This window comes from Mobula birostris, chromosome 3, assembly GCF_030028105.1.
Source record: "Mobula birostris isolate sMobBir1 chromosome 3, sMobBir1.hap1, whole genome shotgun sequence".
NCBI lineage: Eukaryota > Metazoa > Chordata > Chondrichthyes > Myliobatiformes > Myliobatidae > Mobula > Mobula birostris.
In genome coordinates, this window is record NC_092372.1 from 63298680 (window position 1) to 63311279 (window position 12600).

The 12600-nt window shown below is 37.9% G+C and overlaps 1 protein-coding gene across 5 annotated transcripts in view; it reads right to left on the bottom strand.

The window, feature by feature from the left end:
- LOC140195086 (phospholipid-transporting ATPase VD-like) overlaps positions 1-12600 on the bottom strand; it is a 198564-nt gene that overhangs the window by 42045 nt on the left and 143919 nt on the right. For all 5 annotated transcript variants that reach the window (XR_011885354.1, XM_072252765.1, XM_072252763.1 and 2 more), the window contains exons 10-13: positions 10624-10859; positions 10124-10312; positions 3597-4224; positions 1891-1985 (exon numbers count right to left, since the gene is read on the bottom strand). Coding sequence is in view for 4 of the 5 variants with exons in the window: in XM_072252765.1 (XP_072108866.1) it covers positions 1891-1985; positions 3597-4224; positions 10124-10312; positions 10624-10859 (1148 nt within the window). In the remaining variant the exon portion in view is untranslated. The remainder of the gene's footprint in view (positions 1-1890; positions 1986-3596; positions 4225-10123; positions 10313-10623; positions 10860-12600) is intronic.

Sequence of the window (12600 nt, forward strand, 5' to 3'; positions counted from 1 at the left end):
ATATGTTTTTTGTATGACTATATTTTACTGATATCTTATATGTGCGATGTGTGCTTTGTGCTGTGTGTGACTGTTGTTACTGTGTTTGGTATCTTGACCTCAGAGTAATGCTGTTTCATTTGGCTGTATTCATGGGCATTCATGTATGGCTGAATAACAATTAAACTAAAACTTCAAAGGTTCAAAGGTCAAATTTAATGTCAGAGAAATGTATACAATATACATCCTGAAATGCTTTTTCTTCGCACCTGAACTTGAACCTGAACTTACTTATTCTGACTTCTTTGAGAGTATGAATCAAAGCTATGTTATCTCCTTATACCTGTCCTCTCAATGGCAACCTCATCACTGATTGCATAGTCCTTATTTCCCTTTCATGGACCGTATCTCCTTTGAAGACATGCTGTCCATAAATCTAACCCTAAACTGTCTCAAATACATTGAGGAATTGTGACATCTCCGTATGGTCCTCCTCATGAAGGACTGTCTTCGTAAACTTTGCATCCCACTTAACTTCTTCCTTCTCATCTTGAACCCTTTATGTGGTTTCCATTTGTCCATTCTCTCCTGATTTCCTCCAGCATTTTCTCAATTTCTTGGGCTGAACCTTTCCACTTTCATGATTAATGGCCTTTTCTCTCTATACCTCCATCGACCATCATGCTGGCCTGCTTCCTTCTAGTATGGAAGCCAAATCAGTCTCTTCCTTCCACTAGTCTCTTCTGTCTGCCCGACCTTGCTTTCACATCCAATCACTTATCCTTTAACTTTAATTATTTTCTTCAAGTAGTGCTTTAGTGAGATCTACTGTATGTTTGCTTTAGTACCACCCATTTCCCCCCTTTCCTCTTTATCCAGTACAATAGATAACTGTGGCAACTTAAAAACTCAAATACTGAAACTTAAGCATTTGCTTAAAAATATCTCATTTGGCTAAATTTGACACATGAACTACTGGTTGTAATTTAAATGTTTGATGTAATCATGTTTAAAATTTGTTCATAGTAAATAGATCTCACAAACAAACTGAATCTGATATTGGTGTACACCAGCACCTCGGGGAAAAGAATTCATGCTGAATCAGCAATCCACACAGTGAATGATCACAGCATCTATGAAATACAAGAAATGACATTTTGCACTTTTGCAAAAACTGGGCATTAGTCCAATTGACAATCTGTAACATAACCTTGTTTTTTTTTATTGAAGTTGATGTCATGTGACAAGATTTATATAAAACTCAGCGATTTGAAGAAAATCAATTGAACGTTAAGATGATAAGTACTAAGAGCCAAGCTGAAACAGAACACAGATTCCTACACCATCTCCCTTAAGACTCATACTTTAGCTGTTTGATTATTTGTATATTCCCACTGCACCCTAAAGGCTTCAGGGAAAGTGGCTACTCAACCATTCCAAAGTACCTTTGAGCCAGTCCTCAAATTTTAAAAGGGAAGTTTGGAAGCAGTTTCTTCTTTTCCTCTATTGCCTGGTGGTTACTATTACCAGAAATCCCAATCAATATGATGTGCATGTAATCCAGAATTTAACATTGTATTCTAACTTATTTTTGTCCATAGTAATCAAGGGAATATATAGGCTGGAGTTTACTTTCTCCTGTTGGCTGTAACGTTACTCCATTGTATTATAAAATAAGAAACATTTGGTAAATACACAAGGATAAGTAATGTATCATACTATATTTCTAAAATACAAATGAATAAACAGATGTTTTCAGTTCAGTAATAAGCCATGATAATATTGACTTAAAGCATTGTTCTTGCTTGCTGATTTCAATTCCTTCTATAATTTGTCATCCTCTTGCAAAGAATAACAAATCATACATAATTTTATCACCAATATTAATTTTGTCTGTTCTTTCTTCCATACCTTCTTAGCAATGCAAAGAGTACGGAGACCCTCCTTGGCATATTTATCTAAGTAATTCTGCGTCTTTTCCCGAATGCCTTTCTGATGTCTGTGTCCTGCAAGATAAGTGGGAAACAGAATAACAGTGAAAAACCAGCTCCAAAAACTAGAAAGGAACCTGTGCTTTTAATTGATATCTTTTCAAAGACAACCAAATATGTTCAATGTTACCATTGACACTCAACTCAACTTCACTTGCCCTATCACTGAACTGTTCCCAATAACCTATGGGCTCATTTTCAAGGTACTTCATCTCTCAGGTTCTCAATATTTATTGCTTATTTATTTAATATTATTTTTCTCTTTTGTATTTGCATACTCTGTTGTCTTTTGCACATTGGTTGTTTGTCCTTCCTATTGTGTGCGGTCTTTCATTGATTCTATTGTGTTTTTTGGATTTACTGTGTATGCCCACAAGAAGATAAATCTCAGGGTTGTATATCGTGACATATATGTACTTTGATAATAAATTTACTCTGAACTTTGAAAATAGATTTCCCAAGGGAAAAGGAAAAGTTATTTCAGAGTAAATGAGGTATTGCAGAATAACTACAGTATTCATAGATCTGTTGATGGAAAACTGCCAGTGTATCCACAATATACCTCCCAAATTCTACCATATAGCTTTGGAAATATATACTTAAAACCTCTGATCTTCCAAAGGTTCTGTTTCTACTCATTAAGAAACTATAATGTTTGCCTTCCTTGTGGATGAACTAAAAAAAACTTGCACGTCCAACTCCAACTGCAGCCTTGCCTAATTTGCTACTTGACCTATCTGTCCTGCTGTAACATCCCACTCTCATTTACACCAATTATTGTGCCTAACAACCATCACCACCAAACATGGATTCTTTAAAAGGTAACAGATGTAATGAATAATTGAGTAGACTTGGTAAGATTTTCCACAGATCTGAGCGCCAGTACAAAGCAAGCCCTTTACCCCTAATCCTTCTTCACAACCAATTATCAACCCATGTTGGATGATAATGTTCACTCATTTCTTTTCAATTTTGCTTTTATTTTTACTTTCTTGTTGTAAAGTGCTGCAGTGCAGAACCTGATTAAATATTTTCTGGGAGACACATTCACATAAAGTACTTTTCTCATCAGGTAACTGATCTGTTCAGTGGGTTCACCGAGTTCAATCATACTTGACCCATTTTGTTTTATAAAGGCATTATAGCATTTCAAAACTCTTAAGCAATGTTAAACTGGCATGTCTAAAAATGACATCACAGGAGACAAAAAAGACTGCAGATGCTGGAATCTGTAGCAACAAAGAACTGCTACTTTGTTGAACTTTGAGGAACTCAGCAAGTTAGGCAACATCTAGGGCAGGATAATTTCGATCGAGAACCTTTCACAGTCCAGATGAAGAGTATCAATCTATTGACTGCTGAGGGTAAGTAACTGATAAAATTCATATTGCATTTCTGTGAAACTCTTAAATTTGAATTCATGATTTGAGATTGGTTTAGTAGCTTTAGCAGTCTATCCTGTGAACTGTGAATCAAGACAAACAGCTCAGACTTGTCAGATAAACTTTCTATTTCAATGAGTTAAAGTGCATATAGGAAAAAAATAGGTACTATTCTTCTACTTCAAAAGCAAGTTATGAAAAAAAGGATATATGGCATTAAAAATAGAAAAACTGCAACTATTACCTGAATTGTCCAAAAGATCCATTATGCTTGAATCAGCACCCTTTGTATAAACAACTATTTTATTAGTCAATGGATGTCGCACTACTACAGACATCCTCTTTCTAATTGAGTCGAATGGTAAGGTGTGCAAGAGTTTAAACTGTAGTTGTCCAATGTTCTTAAGTTCCACCGTGACTTGATCAGAAGTCCTGGATACTAAAGTGCAGTTGTAGGCCTGCGCTGCATGTACCAGTGCAGCTTCGTCTGGGCTCTCAGCCTCATAGCGCAATTTAGAATTATTGCATTGCTCTGCAGGTGTGCCTGGGTCCGTAGATAAACTGCCTGCAGTTTTATCAAACTCTTCTGGCACATTGAGGGCACATTTCTCGGCTGGAGATTGATCACTAGTGGCTTTGAGATCCTTGGCTGATCTAGCAGCAGCTTCGTTTTGTTTCTTGACTGCACTGGGTGAAGCCGGCTTCACTCTACTCAGTAATCTACTAGCAAAAGTACTTGGATTTTCGGAAGAACCATCTTTTCCACTTGCAAGGGAAGGTAAGCTCATGCGAGGTACTGACAATCTTTGGAACATTTGCCTTATCTCCTCCAAGGACTTCATTGGAGTATTGGTGACTGAAGGTACTCTTACCTTTATTTTGATGAACAAAAGTTCAGATCAGTTAGATAATAGTCATAATTATTAAGTGACAATTACTGCTAACAATGAAAATAAATTATTTTAAAAACTCTATATATCTGAAAACAACAGAAGAGTGGAAATCTCAAACTAATCTCCACGTTTTACACTTCACCCATCATTTAGCAATGCTTTTCTTGAAGACATGCAAAATTAGTGAATTCTGGAATATTTAACCTTGGAAAGCAAATTTTTTTATGCAAAGGACTTAAGTGCAATAGAAAGAGTTACAAATAATAACTGGAAAAGCATATTGTGCAGAAGATACCAAGAGATATAGATAGGTTAAATGAGTGAGCATGGATCTGGCAGATGGAGTACAATGTTGGTAAATGCAAGGTCATCCACTTTGGAGGGAAAAATGGAAGATTATTATTCAAATGGTAAAAACTTGCAGCTGTGTAGAGGGACTTGGGAGTACTTGTGCATGAATCACAAAAGGCTGGTTTGCAGGTGCAGCAGGCTATCAAGAAGGCAAATGGGATGTTGGCCTTCATTGCTAGAGGGATTGAATTTAAGAGCAAGGCGGTTATACTGCAACTGTAGAGGTACTGGTGAGGCTGCACCTGGAGTACTGTGTGCAGTTCTGGTCTCCTTACTTGACGAAGGATGTACTGGCTTTGGAGGCGGTGCAGAGGAGGTTCATCAGGTTAATTACAGAGATGAGGGGGTTAGACTATGAGGATAGATTGAGTCGCCTGGACTGTATTCACAGGAATTCAGAAGAATAAGAGGAGATCTTAGAGAAACATATAAAATTATGAAAGGGATAGATATGATAGAGGCAGTAAAGTTGTTTCCACTGGTAGGTGAGACTAGAACTAGGGGACATATTCTCAAGATTCACAAGATGCAGAAGTAGATTTAGGATGTAGATGAGGAGGAACTGCTTTTCCTAGAGAGTGGTGAATCTGGGGAATTCTCTGCCCAGTGAAGCTGTGGAGGCCACATGAGTAAATGTATTTAAAACAAGGTTGGATAGATTTTTGAATAGTAGGGGAATTAAGGGTTATGGGGAAAAGGCAGGTAGGTGGAGATGAGTCCATGGCCAAATCAGCCACGATCTTATTGAATGGCAGAGCAGGCTCAACGGGCCAGATGGTCTACTCCTGCTCCTATTTCTTACATTCTTATAATCAAGAGGGGCAAAGATGGGAGAATCAGAGACAATAAGCTTCACTAGAAACAGTTAACCACTGAAATCTTGCTGTGTCAATTGCTTTTGGATGGCCACTGTTAGTAAAACATACTGTTAAAGAGATAGAAAAGTCACTTAGCACTTGGTAAATGCAAATTTAGATGTGGTGGAGGATCAAAGGGATGTCAAGGTGGAAATATTCCAGTCACTAGAAGCTATGCCAAACATTAGTCAGGCTATATTCTAGAAGGATAGAATTAAAAGCCTGGTTAGCAATGCTAATCCTGTATCAAAGCCTAAATTTGAGTACTCTGTACAAATTCAGTAAGCAACTAAAAAAGATGCACAGGCACTGAAAAGGATGCTGAAACAAATTGTAAGAATAATAAAATAACTGCAAAGGTGTCCATCCTAGCAAAGGATGGCCTCTTTTCCTTGTGGAAAAGTGGCTATGAGAAGGCTAAATGGAGACCTTTATAGTCATGAAAGGCTTTGATGAAGTGGATACAGAGAAAATGCTTCAGCATGAAGAAGAGCAAAATTAGAAATCGTCATGATAAAATAGTCACCTTGAAATTCCATTGAGAATTCAGAAGAAACCTCTTTACCCAATCAGAGAAAACATTGTGGACATTACCATAGGGTATGAGTGGGTGGATGGGTAGGGGGGGGGCGGGCATGTGATTTTGGAGGAGGGCACTTGAAACAAACAACATGTAATCACTTAAAGGGAGACTAGATTACAGAAGGTTCAAGTGAAGCATAATCACTGGCACTAATTACTTGCATTGAATAGCCTGTTTGTACCAAATAATATCATGTAAAATGCAAAGTTATTTGTCACATATCAGGAGTCATCACTGATACATGTTAATTCTGATTTTCACTTCTAATCTCCTAACATTTTCTGAGGTTTTATTTATTCATCACATTTTACAGAATCACTCTGTTTAACAGTAGGGAAGATCTGCTTGCACTCAATCTGTCTTAGACCTGTCAATGGAAATCCTCCTCCTCAGCAGTAACACTGCTGAATGGCATCAAACTGCTTGGCACCTCCTCTCAACAGGTCCTATATGGAATGAGTAAACCTTCAGGTAGGTAAAACAATTTTGCTCCAAGTAGACTGTTCCTGGGACAGATAAGGAGGAGGTTTCAAAACTAACACAATCACTACTTTAGCTTGAAAAGCAGACCATTTTAGCAGATTAATGTAAACACCACTCAATATCTGATTGCTTACTCAACTTAAATCAATGGCCATTAACATTTGGTACTGTTCTAACCAAAATGGTCCCAACTGGTCAGCATGGACCTATTGGACAAAATGCTGTATAATTCTATGATAAACTTTAAGTACTGGATTGAGGTCTGAACATTATAAAGTCCCTATACATGTTGAAATCATCATTATTTTAAACTTCAAACTCTTGTTCTCATTCCTTTGAAATAGTACAATTTCCACTTGCAAAAATGGGAGAAAATCAGACATCACCTTTGCTCTAAACATAAACATGGCAGCTTGCTCCTACAATGCTCCTTGTCATTGTGTTAGGGGCATGGAAGTCTCTTGAGAAGTTAAAGGGCAGTCCAATAATTTATGCATCCTTAAACCTTCCAAAGGAAAACATGATAGTTAAAATTAAACTATTTTATTGCGGGAAGAAGAGTAACTCGGGAAAGAATAGGGTCCCTGAAAGACCAAAGATGATATATTTGTGTGGATGTCTAGGCATTACAGCAGCAGAGGTATTGGATGTCTTTACACTTATGAAGACACATTACTCTCCAAAGCCTAATTTGGTATATCCAAGGAAACTGTGGAAACTAGAGAAGAATTTGCAGGAGCTCTGACTAACATGTATATATCCTCATTAGTGATGAGTGAAGTGCCAGGAGACTGGAGGGTAGCTAATGTTGTGCCTTTATTTAGTAGGGCCGCAAAGAAAAACATGGGAACTATATACCAGTTAGCCTAATATATGTGGCAGCTAAGTTACTGGAGGGAATCTGAGGAATAAGACATACAAGTATTTGGAAAGATAGACTTTGATGAGGGATAGTCAGCAAGGCTTTGTGTGTGGTAGATTATGGCTCACAAATTTGATTGAGCTTTTTGAAGTAGTAACCAAGGAGATTAGTGAGGACAGGGCCGTAGACATGGTCTATGTGGACTTCAGTAATGCCTTTGACAAGGCTCCGCATGGTAGGCTGCTATGGAAAGTTAGGTCACATGGGATCTAAGGAGACACACAAAATTCTGGAGGATCTCGTCTGGTCAGGCAGCATCAATGGAAAAGAGTAAAGCGTCGACACTTTGGGCCGAGACTCTTCTTCAGAGAGAGTTAGCTTGCATTAAGTACAGAATTGGCTTGATGGAAGGAAGCCAATGGGTATGGTGGAAGGCTCTTTTTCATACTGGAGGCCCTTGACTTGTGGTTGATACTATTTGTCATCAATAACAATTATTATTTGGATGAGAATGTACATGGTTTCCAGATTAAACAAAAATAGGTGATGTCGTAGACTGTGAAGGTGGTTATCAGGATTTACAGATAGTGATAGTGATCAGATGGGTAAATAAACCAAGAAATGGCAAATGGAGCTTAATTGGAATAAGCACGAGGTATTGCATTTTGGAAAGACATGATGATAAGGAATTTCACAGTGAATGGTAGGGCCTTGGAGAGTACTGAAGAACAGAAGGACATAGTTCCTTAAAAACAATATCATGTTACAGTCATACAAAACTGGTAAGGCCATATTCAGTTTTGGTCATGCTGCTGCAGTAAAGAAACCAATCAGCTAGAAAGAACAGAAAGGAGACTTACAACATTCTAGCCAGAACTCGAGAATCTGAGATAATGGAGTTGAGCAGTTTGGGATTTTTTTTAAATGGAGCATAGGAGATTGAGGAATGATCTTATAAAGGTATACAAAATTGAGGGGCTTAAATAAGGTTAAAACACAGTCTTTTTCCTGGGGTTGGGGAATCGAGAACTAGAGGGCATAAGTTTAAGGTGAAAAAGGAGAGATTTAGCAGGAACCTGAGGGGCAGCTTTTCCACCCAGAGAGTGGGTGCCAGATGAAGTAGTTGAGGCAGGTTCATTAACACCATGTGGAAGATAGCTGGACAGGTACATGGATACGGAAAGCTTATAGGGATATGGGACAAACGTGGGCAAATGGGGCTAGCTTAAATGGGAATCTTTGTCGCCATGTATCAGTTGGGCCAAATGCAAACCAAAGTCTAGGAGATGGGAAGGGAAACACAAAGGCCTTGAGAACAAAATGCTCACAGTGGGAGTGGGGTTGGGCTATGGTGGGGAAGGGTTGCAGAGTTGTCTGTGAGTTTATAATAATTTTTAACTGCCATGGCCATCAGATATCTTCAAATGCTTTTTAACTTATTTACTTAAAGGTTAAAAATATATTAATTAAAATAGTGTCATTGAATAGCCTCAACTTGTCTATGCCAACCTAAGCACCCTCCTGAGCTAGTCCCACTTGCCTGTGTTTGGGCCAATGTCCATCAAAATCTTCTCAATCCATGTACCAGCTGAATAAAATGTTGTAATTGTGCCTGCTTCCTCAGGCACATTGTTCCAGATACTCACCATCCCATGTGAAAGTTTTGCCTCTGAGACTTTCTTAAATCTTTCCCTTACCGTAAGTCTTTGCTCACTAGTTTTAGACTCCCTTACACCAGAAAAAAAGCTGTGACAATGTCTTGTCCATATCCATTGTAATAATTTTATAAACCTCTATAAACATCACTATTCAGCCTCTGGCACTCCAGGGAAAATGGTCCCAGCCTATCCAGCCTCTCCTTAAATCTCAAGCCCTCCAATCCCAGCAATATACTTGTAAATCTTTTCTGTACCCTCTCGAGCTTAATTACAGCCCTTGTATAGTATGAAGAAGACAAGTACACAGACTATTCCAAATGCAGTCCCACCAACACTGTGTATATGGTCATTGAGATATACGGCACAAAAACAGACCCTTCACTCCAACTTGCTGAACTGGCCAAGTTGCCTACCTGAGCTAATCCCATTTGCCTATATTTGGTCCATATCCCTCTAAACCTTTCCTATCCATGCACCTTTCCAAATGTCTTTTAAACACCATTTGATTCACCTCACTCTGCATACCCACCTACCTGTAAGAGTTGTGCTTTAAACCTTTCCCCTCTCTAGTCATTGAGTACATTATCATGTGAACAAGCATGGTGAAGAACAGGTACAAAAAAAAACTTACTGCAGCAGCATCACAGGCAGGTCAATTGTGAAAATGTATAGAATTTGCATGAATTCCCAGTTGATCAAGGTGATATCAAACCATTGTTGGAGAGGTGGGTGTTTTTCTACTTCGGCACTCAACATCAACAGGAAGCTTCATTAATTTTACCTTTAGCCCTTGTTTCTGGCAAAATATTGCTTCTCATTATTGCCAGTGCCTCCAACCCCAAAGCAACAATGTAAAACATTCTGCTTCCTCCATATAGTGATCCTTTATGAAAATCTCATTTGGTAAATAAACTAGCCTTTTTGTACTGCAATAAATTATTTCAACAACCTTAATTTCACATATAACCCTTATAATCATGAAATAGGGCAGCTTTAAAATAGTCAAATCTTGATTTAACTATAGATTTTACTGTTCTTTTAGAACATGTAAACAAATCACACACAAGACGAGTGTTAGCCTTACCCGCTGCCCTGGCTGATTAAGACATGACACAACAACTGTATTACAGATCGTCAAAGCAAGAAAGAAGTCAACGATGTAGGTGAGTTCCAGGGAGAGCCCTTTTTCTGTCTCTTCCAACAAGTCAAGTGGGTGAGACATGATTTGTTCCAATTTCTGTTGAAGCTGAGAATCTGGTGTAACATCCCTTTCCTGCAAATTAATGCAAATCATTAAACTGAAAGAGCTGCTAAAATCTGTAGGGAAGAGAAAGTAATGGGGATGAAATTGGAAAAGTTTAAAGGAACAAAATTAGTATTTTTTTTAAATACAGAAGCAATTCTACATATATTGTGATCACACATCTATTGAAGATTTGCTTGTATACAATGAAGTTTAGAAAGCTAAGGAAGAAAAAGCAAGAATAGCAATTTAAAAGGACAAAGGAGAGAATGGCCTACAGGTTAATGTGGTATTGTTACGTATTCCAAAGTACATTGAATAAAGCACACGCATGTACTCACAATTGAGCTGCTGAATGCCACTTGAGAAGCACTTGGAGTAATTTCACCTTCATCTTCAGAAGTACCCTTGTCCTTTGGTGTCAAGCGATTAGTAGCTAAACAATTCAATGAATTGTGGCTCCGTAGCACAGCGAGAGATTGGCCGCTGTCAGAATGTTGACACTTACATTCAGATGCCAGTGAATGATTGGATAAATCTTCCGAGTTAACATCCTGATATAACGCCAGTCTTTTTGCTGATAGATATTAAAAACACATCATATAAAATGAAAGTAAAGTTGTGCACTGGAATGGTTCAAGTATTCCAACATTTCGTTTTCACACAAATGCCATAAATCACATTTATTCCATGAATTTAATAATTCTACTCTCCAATATCAAACGTTCTGCTTCTTTGACCAATCATTCGTTGAAAGTGATCGGTTCTTCTATTAGCACATTAGTAAAATAATTTATCTCTTGCCTACAAAGGTTTTGTCCAGTAGCCTGTTTCTATGAAATTCCATTGCATGCAAACTGAGATGGAAGTGTGGTTGATGATGAGTAGCTGATGAGAGTTTGTTTGGAAAATAAGGGACAGGGAGGAAGGCTAAAGAAACGCAGATTATGTATCTATCTCAGACTGGGACCTGTTCAGGTATCTTTCAATCATACCCCCAAAACCAATAAAATATAGAAACAGGTCTCACAGAAGCCGTAAAGAAAAACTGCTTCTGAATAAATGGACTGCAGCCACAGAAGGATGCCTGCAGGTTGCACGAGTGACACCTGGGCTTGTTCTGCACAGCACTGGTCACCGCACCTGTGCAGGGTCTTCTGCAAGTCAGCATATGATGCATGGAACAGCAGTAATTTAATTAGATTTTAATTCTCATTTAAAATTGAATCAAATTGGGTGCAAAGCATCTTTCATTAGGTTTCCATGGCTATTAGATCTAGTTTGAAGATCTTAAAGGGGTGTCTGTACACCAAACTAGGTCGAAAGTTCTTTTCAGAGCTTGTATGTAGAAACTTAAGAGTTTCAAAGTCTCAAAGATTATAACAAAGATTTTTACTACATACATCATTTTGGTAGAAAATGTCTTGCATAGATTTATGTTGTACAGATACTTCCAGGACCTATGTTTCCTTAACAAATATTAACCATGGTAAGCAAAGTAATAAAGCAATCACAGTAATAAAAAAAACACCCACATGCTTTTCATTTTCTTACTTTACCAGCAAATACATACATATGTTCAAGAGCACATTGCAGAAAGCAAAATAAATTCCTGATTACAATATCAATTACTCAGTATTATTTACTAATCTTAAGGGTTGTTAACCACATTTGAATTCCCAATTATCCACGTACGACTTGTGACTAATGTAAATGGAGGACATTAATATAGAATAGTTACATTGATTTGGACACATGGCTTGTCTGTTGATTGTCATAGAGGACGTCAGAGTGGGTAGATTACAGATGGACCTATCCATCTCTTTAAGTTTTATCACATACTGCATTCTCAAAGGAACTTAGCAGTACTTCCTCAAAAAGTGAATTATGACTTATGATCTGTGTGCAAGAAGATTAAATACATGCTGGTAGTTCCAATGGGAGGATGTGCCTCTTCATTGTAGACCAATGAAAAACATCTGTCTCACATCACTTGAACAGATTGGTTTTCGACTTTCTTTTCCATGTTTAAAAAGTTGTTCATTTCACCTCCAGGAAATAATTCGCACAATATAACCACATCCTGAGGTTTTGAAAAGTGCTATGTATATCTAACTATTGTCCTTCTTTCAGGTTTGATCCAATTCTACAGTAACAAGTTGCTTTCTGGCACCCTGTCAATCTACCATTGTGCCAGCCTTGGTTGGGAGCACTGCAGCATCATTCAAATTACTAAAGTCTGTGGGCAGTATATGAGAAAGCCTGATGTTACTTCACTTCTTCAACTCAAAGCTTCTGAGACCTTTTGGAGCAACATC